Raw genomic sequence first — 17,357 nt, forward strand, 5'->3', positions numbered from 1 at the left:
GGCATATGTTGATTTAAAAAGAGACCCAGTCTCAGTCACAAATGCAAATAACAACCTAGAGATAGTATTTTTCACCTGTGCCAGCAACTGAGATCAGGAGTTTAATATACATAGATACTGTTTACCAAAGGCTGTCAGGTAAGCTCACAGTTTTGTTGGGAATGGAAACTAGTGTTGTCTTTTTCGGAGGGCAAATCTGTCAAAGATGAAAATCCATTTACTCTTTGGCCCCAAACTCCACATCTAGAAACATGTTCACGTGTGCAGATTGTGGATGCAAAGTCTGTTTCAGCATTGTTTTTAGCAAAGGCATGGCAAAGACCCAACGGTTTATCCTTGGGAACTGGGCATATAAATGGTAGTACATCCTTCTGATGAAATACGGTATAGCAGTGTAAAAGTATTTTGTATGTGTGCTGATATGGAACAATTACGGAGGTAAGGAAAAATTAAGCTGAGAAATGTCTGTATAGAGATGTGTATATGTCAGACAATTATTCATGCCTCGGATATACCTAGAGATAAAGAAGAAACTTTTCAAGGTCTGTGTCTCAGACTCAGGTAGAAGACAGACTTACCTTTCTATCAAATATCTTTTTTACCAGTTGATTTTTTTCAACCATGTATGTGACCTACTTTTAAAATAATAAAAAGCGGTTGGTGACAGTTGACACCCAACTGTCAAGCATTCACTTTAAGAATAATGGAAAGAATGTGTGTTTTTTGTTTTGTTTTGTTTTTTTCTGGAGACAGTCTCGCTCTGTCCCCCAGGCTGGAGTGCAGTGGCACGATCTCGGCTCACTGCAACCTCCGCCTCCCAGATTCAAGCAGTTCTCACACCTCAGCCTCCTGAGTAGTTGGGGTTACAGGCATGAGCCACTGCGCCTGGCCAAATGTGTGTTTTAAAGGAAATGTTATTTTGTCTTTCACATTAGCAGAGAAAGAAAAAAATGGCATTACCCAATGCTGGAGGGGGTAAGTGCCGATATAGTGTCAATTGGTCTGAACCCTTGGGAAAATAATTCGGCCATATGGCACACGTGCTTTAAAACAGCTCATGTTCTTTCACCCAGTAATTTGATTTTAGAAACCTATCCTAGAGAAAAAAAATATTTAAAGAGACGTTTTAAATAAAGAACATTTTATTTATTTCTATGTCCAGTATAGTCAAAGCAGCCACATTGCATAACCCCAGGGGGACCCCCTTCCTGTTTGTGATGCCCCAGAACAATATTGATTTGATTATAGAAAGCCACCAGCAGCCGACATGCCCAATGGTGAGTTGTTGGTTATATACACTGTGGACCATACAGTGGAATATTACACAGTCAATAAAAGGTATTTTTAGAGAGAAAAAAAAAAACATTGGAACACACTTATGATATAATGTTAGGCAAAATCGCTGTTATGAACAGCTCGATTGGAGCAGAGCAAACCCTGGGAAGTAACGCTGAGGCTGTTGGTGCAGGCGGTGGAGTACAACATCTTCGAGGGTATGGAGTGCCACGGCTCCCCACTAGTGGTCATCAGCCAGGGCAAGATCGTCTTTGAAGACGGAAACATCAACGTCAACAAGGGCATGGGCCGCTTCATTCCCCGGAAGCCGTTCCCGGAGCACCTGTACCAGCGCGTCAAAATCAGGAATAAGGTGAGTGTGTCTGCAGGGGAGTGGGCCCACCCGTGGGACCAGAGCCGACAGCGTCTCTTGGGGAATCGAGATCTGACGTGTGCGGAGTTAATAATGTCATCGCCCTGGGAACCTCCCTTTCCTTATCTGTTAAATGGGCTGAGACGCTGGTCTGGGCTCCTGTCTCAGGACAGGAGTGAGCATCAAATGAGGACCTGCAAGTTCCCGGGCTTCGCAAACTGTTAGAGGGGTGTGCACCCGTGAGGGTGGGTGGATCATGGGAAGGACGCTTACCAAGCTGCTCTGGGTGCTGTCTTGAGTCGTCTTAGGCAATCCTGCCCACCCACTGGAAGTGCTGTGATCCTCCTTTTGCAGCCCAGAGCCATGAAGGGCTTAGCCAGAGTCACGGCCCAGAACCCTCGGGTCTGGCCCTTTGCAGCAAGGCATTACCCCTGGTGTCTCCCTTCAGATCCACCCTTTCTTCCTTTCCTTCCTCCCTTGATGTTTCTGCCCTGTCGTTCCTTATTTTCCTTGAACAACCTTAGCACTGACCTCAGGACATCTGTCAAAGGGAAGGAGTGGGCTCTATTCCTAACTTTAGAGCAACTCAGAGGAGGGAACTTTCTCACAGCCGAGAGAGACTCCCACCCGTGGCCAACATCTTCCCTAGCCAGGCCCTCCCATCCCCATGGCAGCTGCTTTCCCCATGAGACAGCTGATGTTTGCCAGAAAGGCCAGCTTCGTGTGTGTGTGTATGTGTGTACATGTGTGTATGTGTGTGTTATGTGTGCATGTGTACATGCATGCACATGTGTATGCATGCATTTGGGGATGTGTGTGCATGTGTTGGAGTGTGTGTGTGTGTGGCGTGTGTGTACCTGTGTGGTCCTGCTCTTTGTGTGCTTCTTAAGTGGCACCAACTGAGATGGAAAAGTCCAGAGACCTTCCTGCATTCCCAGGCTCCAGCCCCGACTGGGAGGCTCTGCGTCTGGTTTTGGTCCCTCCCCAGCTTCCATAAGGTGTAGCACCAGGTCAAAGACACCAAGTCACACAGATGCTTCGCACCGGATGGGGAAGCAAGGGATGGGGCAGCAACACGTCAGATCCGAGACAAGGCCAGGCACAGGCAGCAGGTCATGTGAGGACAGGGGACTCATGGAGATCCCTGGCTAGGACACCCACCGAAGAGGCAGAAACACCCCTTGGCTGGCTTCATTTCCTTCTTGGTCTGAACCTGAGGCCTGCGGTTAACAGTCAGCTTCCGTGAGAGCAGACATCTGACCCCAAATGCCAAGACAGCAGTTTGCAGGAGCAACAGGATCGGGGGTCCCATTGCACAGGGATTCCTTCATGCCTGCAGGAGCTAGGCCAGGTGAGGGAGAGACCTGCACCAGAGCCTGCCTCTGGCCACCTGAGCTTCAGGGAGTGATGAAGGGCCTCACCCAGGAAGCAGTGCCGCAGCCACAGAGGAGAGTGGACAGGATACAGTGAGGCTCAGAGAGTCGGGGAGCAGGGCTCCAGGGACAGAGGGGAGGGCTGTCGACGTGATGTGCAGGTGCTGGGTCTTTGAACTTAGTGCTAAAATTGAGGCTTCCTCCTATGGAGAGACAGGAGCCCAGAGTTGGGGATCAGTTTGCTATCACCTGCTGCAGAGGAGGGAGCCAGGGCTGGGGTCAGGGCACTGTCACCTGCTGTAGAGGATGAAGCCCCATGTTGGGTTAGGGCACTGCCACTGACTCATGCTGGGACCCTGTACAGGTCCCTGAACACATGCTGTTCTCCAGAGTCTGGAGCAGGTGCCCTCCCAACCTTGGCCACCCCTGAGGTCACCTGGGCTGCTGTTGGCCGTTCCCAGCAGGCTGACAGCCTCCTGCCTGGAAGCCCTGCTGCTTTCAGGGTCTCCGCCCCCACAACCCTTTCCCAATGGGGCTGGGGCTGTGGCTCCATTGCCCTCCTTCCCCATCCTCCTGCAGGCCGGTGCGGAGGTGTGCTCCCCATGGCGTCCCCAGCCCTGCCCCCACAGACCTGGCCAACTCCTTGTCCCTCTGTACTGAGTTTTCTCCCTCCCTATCTCACCTCCCCACTCCTTCCCCCTTTCTGGAACCATCTCCCAACAAACTACCTGCCCCCCCAAATCTTTGCCTTGCTGTTGACTTCTGCAAGAACATACATGAAGATGGGCCCTTTGCTGCTGCCTGTCTGGGATTCAGGGGTCCTTTCCGGGGGTGGGTAGACAGCAGTGTCGGGGAAAGTGATTTCTTCTTGGAAGGGATTTGGGGTCCTCCTGCATGAAGCTTTGTGTGTATGTGTATGAGTATACGTGTGTGTAAGTGTATATACGGGTGTGTATATCTGTATGAGTGTGTATGTATGTGTGTGGGCATGTATGCATGTGTATACATGTGAGTGTATGCCTTTGAGTGTGAATACCTGTACATGTGTTTAAGTGTGTGTGCGTGTTCACTTGTGTATACTACTATAGGCATTTTTACTGCATGTGCGTGTTCACTTGTGTATGCTACTGTGTAGGCATGTTTACTGCATGTGCATGCATATATATATGCATGACTGCATGTACGTGAGTGCATGTGTGTGGTGTGTGCATCTATATGTACGCATGTGGGTATGTAGATGTGTGTGTATGCATGCTTGTGTGTATGAATGCCTGTGTGTGGGTGCATGTGTGTGAGGTGCAAATGTGTGTGTGTGTGTGTGTGCATGCACATTCGAAGTGACCTCAGGTTTCTCTCTCGCCCACAGGGCTCTGCTTTATCTGCCCAGAAGGGCACACGTGCACAGAGTCGATCAATCACGCTCTCCCTTCCTCTGTTTAGGTTTTTGGATTGCAAGGGGTTTCCAGGGGCATGTATGACGGTCCTGTGTATGAGGTACCAGCTACACCCAAATATGCAACTCCCGCTCCTTCAGCCAAATCTTCGCCTTCTAAACACCAGCCCCCACCCATCAGAAACCTCCACCAGTCCAACTTCAGCTTATCAGGTAGGAACGACTGGTGGCCCAGGCTCCCCACAACTGCAGCAGTTCAGGCCGAGTCCTTCCTGCTGCTTCTGAGGAAATGGACACGTGGCCTTGGACACTAGATGAAGAAGCAGGGAAGGGAGTGTGCCCCACCCGAGCCTGTTCTCACTGGTGGGGCAGAGTGGGCTGGCATGGTCACCAAGCAGAGGGGGGTCCATGTTAGGGGGGCAATATGGTGGTACGTGATCTGGGTTTACAAAGAGAGGTACCAAAATTGTCCCAGTGCTCATCCTTACACACATTTGGGGACACTTCCACACTCTTCAACATGGAGTGGTGGGGATGAACAAGAGATGAGGGTAGCCGCCATTCGCAGGGCATGCGCTCTGCGCACGTCTTTAGCCTGTTCACCCACTGCAGTGTACTAAGCACTTTCATAACCCATGATTTTATTTTATCCTCACTACTCCATAGAGTAACATTATACTCTATTTATTTAAAGAGGAAACGGAAGCCCCAAGAAATCCAGTGTCAAAATACCAGGACTTGGTGCTCAACAAATGTGTGGGAACAAAATTAGATACTGACCTGATCCCTCCTAACTTTCTTGAGGTCTCAGGGTGGTGTATCTGCGATTTTGTTAGATGGCCACATGAGGGCAGGCACGCACACATTGAGAAAGTTGAATTGGAATTTTGTCCTGCAAACTCTTTGAGGCGTTGCATGGGTTCCACACTGTGCTAGGTACTAAGAATATGATGATTTTTTTTCTTAGAAGGCCAGATAGTAAATACTTTAGGCTTTGTAAGCTAAGAGGCAACATCTTGGATGTCAACAACTAGGATGTTATATTCAATCGCCATTTGAAAATGTACAAACTATTCTCAGGTCATGGACTGTACAGAAACAGGCAGTGGGCTGGATTTGGTCAATGGACCAGTTTGCTAACTCCTGGTCAGGAAAGGCGATATGCTTAGCAAAAGAGAGAGTGGAAGGGGCAAAGAGAGAGAGAGAGGATGACGTTATCAATTTAGATTGCGTGGTGGCAGAACCTCTTATCCATTCAGGAAGTGTCTGATTCAGTGATTATGCAGAGGGGGCAAGAATCAGGGAGGCCTCCCCATTCATCTCACTCTCCATAAGACTTTCATGGAAGAGCTTCCAGTGTTTAATATTTTTGCACAAAATGGACCCTAAATAGAATGCTAATAGTCATGTGATGCTCAGTCAGCAAAAGAGGGATTGGCTTCAATCCTGGGAAAAGCTGTCTGGGTGCAACAAGACAAGCTCTCAAGGAGTTTGCAAACTGGACCTCTGTTCTGGAGTTATGCAATTAAACATGGACAGAAAATCCTCCTCCCCGTTGCTCTTAGAACAAGAATAACAATGAAGTTAAAAGCCTCCTGGAAGGGCCCCTCCCCACTCTCGTTCTCTCAGTTTCACTCTTAGTCCTCCTGAGGCCCACAGCACCACTGCTGTCAGCCAGCCTGTTGGCAGGTTGATAGGTGACTTCATTTGGTACCAACAATAACATAGATGGTTTCCAACATCAGTAACAACCTCACAGATGCCCTTTTTAATATCTGCGTATGTTACATTATAGAGCTGTACCATGAATTAGTGTCTGTTTTCGTCCATTTACATTGCTATAAAGGATTACCTGAAGCTGGGTAATTAAAGAAAAGAGGTTTACTTGGTTCACGGCTCTGCAGGCTGTACAAGAAGCATGGTGCCAGCATCTGCTTCTGGTGAGGGCCTCAGGCTACTTCCAGCATGGCAGAAGGCGAAGGAGAACTAGCGTGTGCAGAGATCACATGGCGACAGAGGAAGAAGGCAGAGGTGCTCTTTAACAACCAGTTCTTCTGAAAACTAATAGAGCAAGAATTTACTCATTACTGTGAGGCTGACACCAAGCCATTCATGAGTGATCTGTCCTTCATGACCCAAACACCTCCCATTAGGCCCCACCTCCAACTTTGAGATCAAATTTCAACACGAGGTTTTGGGGGACAAAAGTCCAAACTATACTAGTGTCCTTTTTCCAGCAGGTATTTTCAAAGTACAGATATGTAACCAGCAAGGTACAGATGGTTATAAGGAAAAAGGTACTAAGTGCTAGGCCTAATTCCAGGCCTTTAGGGGATTCTTGTATTGCAAGAAGACATACTACCAGTGAACCAATGGGAGAAAAGAAAAGTCAGTACTCTGAACCAAATTCTCAGTGGCTTACATAGACAAATCATATAATGTCAGAGTTGGAAGGGGATCATCTAGTCTACTGTTCTTACTGTGCAGAAAAGGAAGTGAGGCCAAGGGAGTGGGGTGGTGTCTTACTCCAAATTGCCCAAATTCAAGGCATGATTAGCACTAAAACTTGAGTCTCCTTCCTGTTGCAGGTGGCAACTATCTGGGGCCAGTGTTCCACAGCTAGTAAAAAGAATTCACCAAGACAGTTGTAGGTAAAGAACGTCAGACTTATTAGAAAAAGTATGAAAGGGTGCAGTGGGTAGGTCAGCAAGAGGAGCTGACTGACTACAAGGAAACAAAGGCTTGCTGGGGATTTTATAGGATGGTGCTTGTGCTGTGTGCTGAAGAGGGCTTTGTGCAGTACTGATAATGCTGCGTTTGCAGTGAGCTAACTTACATCTTTCTATTAGCTGAGGGTCTGGTGATAAGTTGAGTGCAGGAAGATTGTGAGTTATTTGTGCAGGAAGACTGTGTTCTAGACCATGAAGAAAGGCAGACTTACAGCTTATTTGCTTTCTCTTTTTGCTTTTCCCTGGTTCCGCCAGCTCGACTTCCCCTCCCTGATAAGGACTCTATACTTGCCACCTTTCAGCATCATCCACCCTTCATGATTTACTCATTTAATAAATATTTGTTGAGCTCCAGGCACTGAGTTTGCTGCTAGAATTTTACATCTTTATGCAAGAGAATATGTAAAATTGGAATGGATGGTTGGTTCTGAAAGATTAAAATTAAGAACCTCTGCACACCACACCCCCCTTCAGATCCACCTATTGCCAATGAGGGAAGTAAATCCAGCTTGCGTAGTTCACATGCACACACATATGCACATGCATATACAAATGTGTACACACAGTATGTAAAATACCTTTGGAGTGTGGGACACTGTGCCTAAGAGCATGGGCTTTGAAAACCAACCAGTTTGGGCTTCAATCCTGGCTTCCCCACCCAACACTTGTGTCCTGCAAGACGCGTGGCCTGAGCCTCAAATTGCTTACCCATAAGTTGGGAGTACAAACACCCCGTTCATATGATTGTGTGCCCTAAATGCAGTAACATGTTAAAGCACCAAATGTGTGCCTGCACACAGTAGGCACTCAGGAAGTGTTTGATCACCTGTCTCAGGAATGTCAGATTTTACTGGGGATTTTGACAAGAACAACACAAAGTGGTCAGGGCTGAAGTAGGGAGAGCCCAGGGACTAAAGGGCACAGAAGAGGGAGCAGTGGACTCTGTGGAGGCCAGGGAGCTTCCCATGGCTGGTCCTGGACTGAGCCCTGAATGAAGAAGGTTGGTCCAGTGGAGAACACCTGAAGATGGGGAGGGGTCACGACTTCAGCTAAGGTGGGGGGCATGGCAGAGTACATGGCTTCCAGGAGCAGCGTGGAACTGATGGTAACAGATCCCATCCAGCAGCGACTGGCGCTCTCTTTCAGGTGCCCAGATAGATGACAACAATCCCAGACGCACCGGCCACCGCATCGTGGCGCCCCCTGGTGGCCGCTCCAACATCACCAGCCTGGGTTGAATGCGGATGCGCGGAGGAGCTAGCCTGAAGGATTCTGGGAATCATGTCCATCCCTTTTCCTGTCAGTGTTTTTGAAACCCACAGTTTTAGTTGGTGCTGATGGAGGGAGGGGGAAGTCGAAGGATGCTCTTTCCCTTTTCTGTTTAGGAAGAAGTGGTACTAGTGTGGTGTGTTTGCTTGGAAATTCCTTGCCCCACAGTTGTGTTCATGCTGAATCCACCTCGGAGCATGGCGTTTTCATTCCCCCTTCCTAGTGAACCACAGGTTTTAGCATTGTCTTGTTCTGTCCCTTCCACTTCTAACTCCACTGGCTCCATGATTCTCTGAGTGGTGGTTCCTTTGCACCCTGTAGATGTTCTAGGATAGCTGATGCATGTTACTAAATTACGTATGCAAGTCTGTGAGTGCGTCTGAGGGGACATCGCCAAGGACTGACTGAGACACGATGCCGAGACCTCAAGCCCTGAGGGGCAGTCCCAAAACTCTTACAGTGAAGATGTTTACTCATTGCCCCCACCTCTGGTCCACACTAGAAAGAAGCTCGCCCCACCTCCACCTGTGAGAGCCGTGAATTCTCGGAATGGCAGGGGAAGCCTTGCACTAGGTTGCAGAGAAGCATCCTCCACATCCTGTGTCAGAAACCCTGGTCTCCGTGGCACTTGTAACTCACCGTGCTGTCTTCTGGTCTGTGTGTGTTCTTCAAGCCAGCTCTAGGCTTCAGGCCGAGCCAGGTTCACACTCAGAAAGAGGTCTCCCCATCCCCATTTGGGGCTGACGATGGGGGGGTGATGGCTGCCCCTGGGTGGCCTGAGTCCTGGTCCCTCCGAGGCAGTTGATGGGGCAGTCAGATTTTTAAAGTTTTGTACAAAGTTTTCCTTTGTAATCACTCCCATTTTTACTTAACAACCAACTTGTTGTGGCTCTTATTTCTGAATTCAAAGCTTGTGGAAAAATAAAGAAAATGAACTGCCCACTGACCTGACTAGGGCACTTTCATTTCAGTGGTGTCTGGATTGGGTACGAATGCTTGGCAGTCCCCCCACATGATAACGAATGGTGGTGGCTGCTTCCTGAGGACTCACTCTTGGTAGGGACTGGTGGATGTGGGGGTGGGAGGAGAGATTCAGTTCATGACTTCTGAAGGCTGAGTTCCTGAGACCCAAGGAGGAGAGGGAAGACGGCCGATGGGCGGGCTTCCATAAAATAGGCTCAAATCTTGCATTGATTCCCTCCTGTTTGGCCTTTCCTGGCTCTCTTTCTTCTTGTATTGTATGGATCAGCCTCAGACTGGAAGCTCCAACCTCCTAAACGTCACATTTCTTCCTTCCATTTCCATGAGCTAGAGATACGCTAAAGGAGGGATAAAAACATCAGGCAAAGTTGCTGATGTTTCCCAGCCATGTCACATAACATACTCACAGGCCCAGGGATTAGGATGTAGTCATCTTGGTGGCAGGGACGGGGAGCGTTATTCTGCCTACCACAGTAGTCTTCTAGGTTTTTTCTAGAAGTTTTATCTTTCACATTTAGGTCTGTGGGCCATCTCTCAATAATCTTTATGTACAATATCAGGTAGGACTGAAGGTTCTCCATTTCCCATATGATCTCCCATTGACCCAACACCGTTTATTGCAAAGACTATTCTTTCCCCCATTAAGATGCAGTGGGGCCTTTGTTGTAAGTCAGGTGATTTATATCTGTGTAGACCCTTTGGATTCAGTGGTCCAGAAGTGTGCCGCCAAATCAATGTTGAACAATGGGTGAAGGTGGGTGGGGTAGAAAGCCCTTGTCTGTAGTGTTTGCTAGGTTCTATGGACCCCACTTCTGGTACCAATTTTCTGTCTTAGTCCATTTTGCATCACTGTAACTGAATACCTGAGATGGGGTAATTTATAAAGAAAAGGAATTCATTTCTTACAGACTTTGAGACTGAGAAGTCCAACGTTGGGGTGGTGGTGGTGCATTTGGTGAGAGCCTTCTTGCGGGTGGGGACTCTGCAGAGTCCTAATGCAGTGCAGGGCATCACATGGTGAGGGGGATGAGTGTAAAGCTGCTGGTCCCACTCCCATGATAACCCATTAATCCATTGACTCATTGATACATTAATCTATGAATGAATTAATCCATTCATGAAAGGAGAGCCCTCATGACCCAATCACCTCTAACAGGTCCCACCTTTCAGTACTGCCACATTGGGTATTAAGTTTCAACGTATGTCTCTCGCCATGGCCAATTTCAACCTATCAACATGAAGTAAATGGGCTTGGAATTCAGACCACTTAACTGTTAGCTCTGATGTCCCAGGAAGGGCTGGTTCTGGCCCCTCTGCATTTGTTGGTGTATTAGTCCGTTCTCACTCTGCTGATAAAGACATACCCAAGACTGGGTAATTTATAAAGAAAAAGAGGTTAAATGGACTCACGGTTCCATGTGGCTGGAGAGGCTTCACAATCATGGCAGAAGGCACGTCTTACATGGTGGCAGGCAAGAGAGAGAATGAGAACCAAGTGAAAATGGTTTCCCCTTATAAACCATCAGACCTCTTGAGACTTATTCACTACCACAAGAACAGTATGGGGGGAAACTGCCCCCATGATTCAGTTATCTCCTACCAGGTCCCTCCCACATCACAGAATTATGGGAGCTACAATTCAAGATGAGATTTTGGGTGGGGACACAGCCAAACCACATCAGTTGGTTTGTCCATCTTTGCCTCCAGATTGCATATTGACTCTTAAAAAGTGAGACAGAATGGGCAAGGTCTTTGCACATACTTTTCCCTCATCTATGTAAAGCTGAACCATTTTCAGATGTCACCAGCAGGGTCTACCATGTTCTAGCCCCCAGGGTTGGTTTGGCCACCTTGATCATAGACAGGGGACAAGAGAAGGTGCTACCCTTAGCCTGGGGCCAAATCTCTATAGACTCAACAGAGCTGCTCTTCTGACATAAGTGCGTAACCCTCCTCTGTGTTACTCTTTCCAAGGCAGAGTGTGGCTGTGATGTTGCCCATTGACAATGTCATTTGCCTAAAGGTTCATTCCAATCAAGTCCATTTATGAACTGAAAAAGCATGAAAAGAAGTTTCCTAAGCAAAAGGGGCTCTTAGCAAGTTGAAGTTTCTATTTTTTCTTAGTGCAGGCCTGCAGAGATTTTAGAGGAAAAGACACAGGGGCCCTGGTGCACCTGGCTTCAAAGTAAAGCCTCTCGCTGGTAGCCTGTTCCCAAGAGGAGGAAAGCTGTGGCACGGCTGTGCGTCCATGGCCCATCTGGGAATTTTCTGGGAGATCTATCAAACCACTCAGGCAGCCTGGCTATCCATTATGCCTGGATGTGGACTTCAAAGTCTTTCCCTATCAGACAGGAGCCAAACACCACGTGGGTAGCTTGGGGTCCCGGCTTACAATGGACAAGAGCCCCGACACGGTGCAGGAAGCCTCTATAGCCACCACCCTCCCCCATCCAGGCCATTGTATTTGGAAGGAAGAATGTCGACTAGGACCTCCATGACTCCAGTTTCATAGCAAAAAAGAACACTCCGTATCCCAACATTTACCTGTAGCCATGTGGGCAAATGCCTGGTGCAGAGGACTTCTCCTGGGCCAGGTGTCCCTGTGACCTTTAGGCTGGGGCCTCAGCCTCACTGATTCCTTCTCCCAACCTGCCCTGCCTTTCCTCAGAGCCCAGTGGGGAAAACACAGATCCCCAGGCCTCCTGTCCAATCTGCTGACTCAGAATCTCTGGGATGGGGCTAAGAATGTTGTTTTTAATGAGCCCCTGGGTAATGCTGACACACAGCCAAATCCATAAGCCACGGGGGGAAAATAGTATTCCCGGCCTCCCTCCCTTCCTTCCCTTCCAATCCATACACCACAGGAGGAAAGTATATACCCAGCCTTCCTCCCTCCATTCCTTCCAATCCATATGCCACGGGAGGAAAGGAATGTTCCCAGGCCTCCCTCCCTTCCTTCCACCAGGTGACCATGAATGCCTGTTATATGCCAGGTGGCATGTGGCCGGTCAACAGTGTACATTCCAGGGGGGACGTCAGGTGTGAATCAAATGATTACTCAAAGCACCAAACTGCACACTCTGTTAAGGGCTATAGAGGAAACATTTAGGGGAGAATAGAGAATCCCATCTCCCACTCCTCTGGTTTCCATAGAGGGAGGGGCTTCCACTCTCTGGGGGACAGCATAGGGGACTTCCCTAGCCCGTCTCCCTCTCTTTTATTCTTCTCTGGGGAGGAGAAATACCTGATTGGCCAGTCTGGGAAGGATTACTCCCAAGACAGTGCCTGCCTCTGGATCGATTCGTTCCCCCTATAAATCATGCTTTACCCTCTAAACAGCCACATTTCCCCCATTTCCCATCTCCCTGTGAGGGTGTGGAAGCACCTGGACCTCACTGATGTGCGGGGCCATCACTCTCCTGCAATTCCCCATGCCATGCACATTACATTGGAATGCTTTTCTTTTTCCTATTGGTCTGCCTTTGGTCAGTTCTTTCTCAAGGAGCCTTCATAGGGTGGAGGAAAAGCTTGACCTCTGTGCCCCACAGCTGATTCACTGTAAAGCTAATGGAGCTCACACTTCTGACACCTGTGCACAGACCCCCACCAAGGCCCAGGAGTGGGCTTAGCCACGGGTTCACTGACACATTCCTTATAGCTTACAATGCCACAGTCAGATCTTTTAGCTGCAATCCTTAAGACCACTGTTCCCTTTCCCGCTGATGCCACTGCAAATCAGGTGACACTAGGGAAGCCTGGGACATTTGGAGGACTCAGGTAAGGGCCAGTTGAGTTGGGTTTAGTGGGATTGTTTATGTGGGTCTCGCTGTACACCTCTGTGTATAGTTCTGAACTTGGACAAGAAATAAAGGAAGGTTATTTATACCACCGCCCCCCCCGACCCCACCCCAGTCCCAGCAGCAAAGAACACAGGACCTAGAATCTAAGGGGGGCCCTGATGTTGTTCAGGGTTGGAGGCAGAGGGGGGATCTCTGGAGATGTGAGTCCTGACTCCATGTAAGGAGTGGCTAGGAGCCACTGGGCAGAGGGCTGGGGAGGGGGCAGGGGTCTTCCAGAAAGAATGCACATCATGAGCAAAGGCCCAGTGGGGGGCAGGGGTGTGGCCCATGTGAGGCCATGAGAGGAGACAGGGGCCAGGTGCAGAGTGAAGGGGAAGGGCATCTGTTAGGCCGCAGGGGTGGGCTCAGTCTAGACCTCTCTGGGCCTCATGGTCCATGGTAAAGATCTGGCTTTTTCTCCTAAGAGCCAGGGAACGCCGCCCATAAGGCCAGGCAGATTTGTGTTGGAGAACATGTGATGGGCAGATGGCAGGGGCAGGAGAGGCTTCTGTGGCAGCAGCAAGATAAGCATCGCTCTGGCCAGGGCCTCAGAAGGAATGCCGTGCAGAACGTGACCCCTGGTTGGCCAGGAGGGTCCTGGGAGAGTGTACTCACCCTGGAAGAGTACAAAAAACCACACTGGCTTCATCCTGGGGTCTCAAGTACAGGTCAGAGGGTGCTATTTTCACCAAAGAATTAAAGCACAAGTTCATCATAATACATCATCTCTCATGGTTCCCTTCCAAATCCACATCCATCCATCACCATAACAGCCCACAGCCCATAATAAGAACTGGGGATGGTAACCAAAATGGAGGCAGGGTACCTGCGAGGCGTCCTGGGGCTGCACTGCCGATCCTCTTCTCTCTCCCCTGGTCCTGAGTGTTGCCTTCATGTGGCTCAGCCCTTCAGTCCTTCAGGCCTTCATCAGCTTCAGGGTGGCCCCAAGTCTGTGCCCAGGTACACTGGCTAGCATGCAGTGTCTTCCAGATAGCCATATCTCATTTTGATCAGGGAGCAATTCCAGCGTGGAAGTCCCCATCATGCTCCCGCTGGCAGGTACAGGTGCCAGTTTGTGACGGATGAAAGCACCGACAGCCCATGCGTCCTCGTCATGGAGGCCTGTGCCCCAGACTGTGCCCAGCACAACAGCTGAGCGGCAAGGGTGGGCCAGGGTCGAGCAGCAAATGACACATTCCCTTTGGCTAAGGAAGACACCCCAGAAGCAAAATGCTCCATGCGACAGCCAGGCAGTCAGGCTACAAGCTCGGTGGCGGGGAGGCAGGTGGGAGCCTTCTCAGAGGAGAAGGGTCCCCTGATCATTCCACAGATGCTTTCAGAGCTTTGGGCTCAGGGTAACTGACCAATTATGGTGCTGCCGGAAGGCCTGCATTTACCATACACACGTCACAAAATCAGGCTTCCCTTGGGGGAGCCATCGGGCTCTGTGCAGAGGGCCCATATGACAATATAAAAGTGATTTCTGGCCGGGTGCGGTGGCTCACGCCTAATCTCAGCACTTTGCGAGACCAAGGCGGGCAGATCACGAGGTCAGGAGTTCGAGAGCAGCCTAGCCAGTATGGTGAAACCCCGTCTCTACTAAAATAAAATACAAAAAACATTTAGCCGGGCGTGGTGGCACACGTCTGTAGTCCCAGCTACTGGGGAGGCTGAGGCAGGAAAATCGCTTGAACCCGGGAGGTGGAGATTGCCGTGAGCCGACATCGCGCCACTGCACTCCAGCCTGGGCGAGAGAGCAAGACTCTGTCTCAAAAAAAGAAAAAAAAAGTGATTTCTATGCAAAGCAGGTTCTAAGAATATTGCACCAAGGAAGCCATAGCTTTGCACAACTCCATGGAATAACGAAGTTTTTTAGTGAACCACAAGAGGGAGCTGTTGGTTAACTTTGGAGAGCCCACTGGCTGATGGGTGAGGAACCTAAGAGCGCTGATGATTAAGTTTTGGCCACTTCTGGGAAGGAGTCACTCGTTCTTGACTAAGAGAGTCTATTTCAGGTTTTAAGAAATGAAAAGTCACAAATGGCCCAGAAAATCCCTGAGACAGGGGCTCCCAGAGCCATTGGGCTCACTAGGTTCTGGGGATTTGTGGACATATCCATGGCTATGTCCTGGATTTGACCAGGGCAGGCACCCTTTGACTCAGCGCAGTGGGTGATACCCTAGGGACACGGGGCAGTGTCTGGAGACATTCTTGGCTGCCACGACTGGTGGGAGTGCTGGCATCTGGTGGGCAGAGGCCAGGGACACTGGAACATCCTGTGATGTTCTGGGCAGCTCCTTCTCCTGAAGAATGATCTCGCCCGATATGTTCACAGTGCTGAGGGTGACAGTCCCTAACCTCCACCAAAGGAGCAATTTTCCCTTCAGGTGGGAACGGCCTCTCCTGGCTGTGGTGTGAGAGGCTGGTCTGGAAGTTTCCCTCCAGGTGGGAAAGGCCTCTCCTGGCTGTGGTGAGAGGGGCTGGTCTGGAAGTTTCTCTCCAGGTGGGAAAGGCCTCTCCTGGCTGTGGTGTGAGGGGCTGGTCTGGAAGTTTCTCTCCCAGTGGGAAAGGCCTTTCCTGGCTGTGGTGTGAGGGGCTGGTCTGGAAGCTTCTCTCCAGGCGGGAAAGGCCTCTCCTGGCTGTGGTAAGAGGGGCTGGTATGTAGTTTTCTCTCCAGGTGGGAAAGGCCTCTCCTGGCTGTGGTGTGAGGGGCTGGTCTGGAAGCTTCTCTCCAGGCAGGAAAGGCCTCTCCTGACTGTGGTAAGAGGGGCTGGTATGTAGTTTTCTCTCCAGGTGGGAAAGGCCTCTCCTGGCTGTGGTGTGAGGGGCTGGTCTGGAAGTTTCTCTCCAGGCAGGAAAGGCCTCTCCTGGCTGTGGTGTGAGGGGCTGGTCTGGAAGCTTCTCTCCAGGTGGGAAAGGCCTCTCCTGGCTGTGGTGTGAGGGACTGGTCTGGAAGCTTCTCTCAAGGTGGGAACAGCTCCTCCTGACTGTGGTGTGAGGGGCTGGTCTGGAAGCTTCTCTCCAGGCAGGAAAGGCCTCTCCTGGCTGTGGTGCGAGGGGCTGGTCTGGAAGCTTCTCTCCCGGTGGGAAAGGCCTCTCCTGGCTGTGGTGTGAAGGGCTGGTCTGGAAGCTTCTCTCCCGGTGGGAAAGGCCTCTCCTGGCTGTGGTGTGAAGGGCTGGTCTGGAAGCTTCTCTCCCGGTGGGAAAGGCCTCTCCTGGCTGTGGTGTGAAGGGCTGGTCTGGAAGTTTCTCTCCAGGTGGGAAAGGCCTCTCCTGGCTGTGGTGTGAAGGGCTGGTCTGGAAGCTTCTCTACAGGTGGGAAAGGCCTCTCCTGGCTGTGGTGTGAAGGGCTGGTCTGGAAGCTTCTCTCCAGGTGGGAACGGCCTCTCCTGGGTGTGGTGGGAGGGCTGGTCTGGAAGTTTCTGGATGCTGTCAACATCTATCAGGGAGAGCAGGTGCCCCCACGACATCTCTCTGCAGGGGCAGGGTGTGTACTGTCTGGAAGAAGCCCCTCCCCAGGTGAAGTGAGGGTTGGGCCACACCCTCTTCCTCATATTCTAAGTGTCCTCAGAGAATACATTTCTGCAGGTGTCATTATGTATCTGTGTGTCCTCAGCCCCAGATGGGCCAGGACAGGCCTTTGGGCCAGGGATTCCAGAGTCTGCATCAGGGGTCCTTGGCCTGAGGCTCGGACCCCTCGAGAGGTCCCTCCTGAGGGAGAAAGATCCATGAGGCATCGAGCCAGGGCTCCAAGCCAAATGAAATGCAAACTCACAGAGACGTGTTTCCAACACGGGAATGCCTAATTTTCTCAGGAGATAGCGCCCACCATACTCATTTATGCTTTTAGGGCACATTTCGATTCTTTCTTTCTCCGTCCCTCTCAGAAGAGCCTAGAGATGCTGCTGTCCTCTCTGTCCTTGCTGCGTCTCAGCACTGCAGGAGGGAAGGCGGAATTCACACCCAGACCCAGGGCTTCAGGTCCTGTCCCGCTGACTGGTCTTAAACTATAAGTTGCTTCTTCTCTTTAGCATCTTCTTTGAGTTCTCACTGTCCCCAGCTTCACTTTCTTGCTGACTCAGCCTTTTGCTGCTTAAAATAGGGAAGAAAGGCAGCCGATTAGAA

At 50.2% G+C, this 17,357-nt stretch overlaps 2 protein-coding genes across 8 annotated transcripts in view; one reads left to right on the top strand and one right to left on the bottom strand.

Moving 5' to 3' along the window:
• The window catches only part of CRMP1 (collapsin response mediator protein 1), a 73,441-nt gene extending 64,083 nt beyond the window's left edge, over nt 1-9,358 (top strand). For all 3 annotated transcript variants that reach the window (XM_055245435.2, XM_063619744.1, XM_055245436.2), the window contains 3 exons: nt 1,469-1,648; nt 4,462-4,627; nt 8,290-9,358. In XM_055245435.2, coding sequence (XP_055101410.1) covers nt 1,469-1,648; nt 4,462-4,627; nt 8,290-8,381 — 438 coding nt within the window. In that variant the 3' untranslated portion in view covers nt 8,382-9,358. The remainder of the gene's footprint in view (nt 1-1,468; nt 1,649-4,461; nt 4,628-8,289) is intronic.
• Nucleotides 1,125-17,357, bottom strand: part of EVC (EvC ciliary complex subunit 1) — a 120,035-nt gene continuing 103,802 nt past the window's right edge. Inside the window, exons 21-25 of one of the 5 annotated variants that reach the window (XM_063619725.1) lie at nt 14,059-17,321; nt 10,804-10,850; nt 6,300-6,475; nt 3,070-3,224; nt 1,125-1,618 (exon numbers count right to left, since the gene is read on the bottom strand). In XM_063619725.1, the coding sequence (XP_063475795.1) occupies nt 17,240-17,321 (82 nt within the window). In that variant the 3' untranslated portion in view covers nt 1,125-1,618; nt 3,070-3,224; nt 6,300-6,475; nt 10,804-10,850; nt 14,059-17,239. Of the gene's footprint in view, nt 6,476-9,359; nt 9,732-10,803; nt 10,851-13,847; nt 13,912-14,058; nt 17,325-17,357 lie in introns of all 5 variants that reach the window. The other 4 variants (XM_063619726.1, XM_063619727.1, XM_055245432.2 and 1 more) reach the window with 4 other exon arrangements.

This window comes from Symphalangus syndactylus, chromosome 16 (assembly GCF_028878055.3).
Source record: "Symphalangus syndactylus isolate Jambi chromosome 16, NHGRI_mSymSyn1-v2.1_pri, whole genome shotgun sequence".
Classification (NCBI taxonomy): domain Eukaryota; kingdom Metazoa; phylum Chordata; class Mammalia; order Primates; family Hylobatidae; genus Symphalangus; species Symphalangus syndactylus.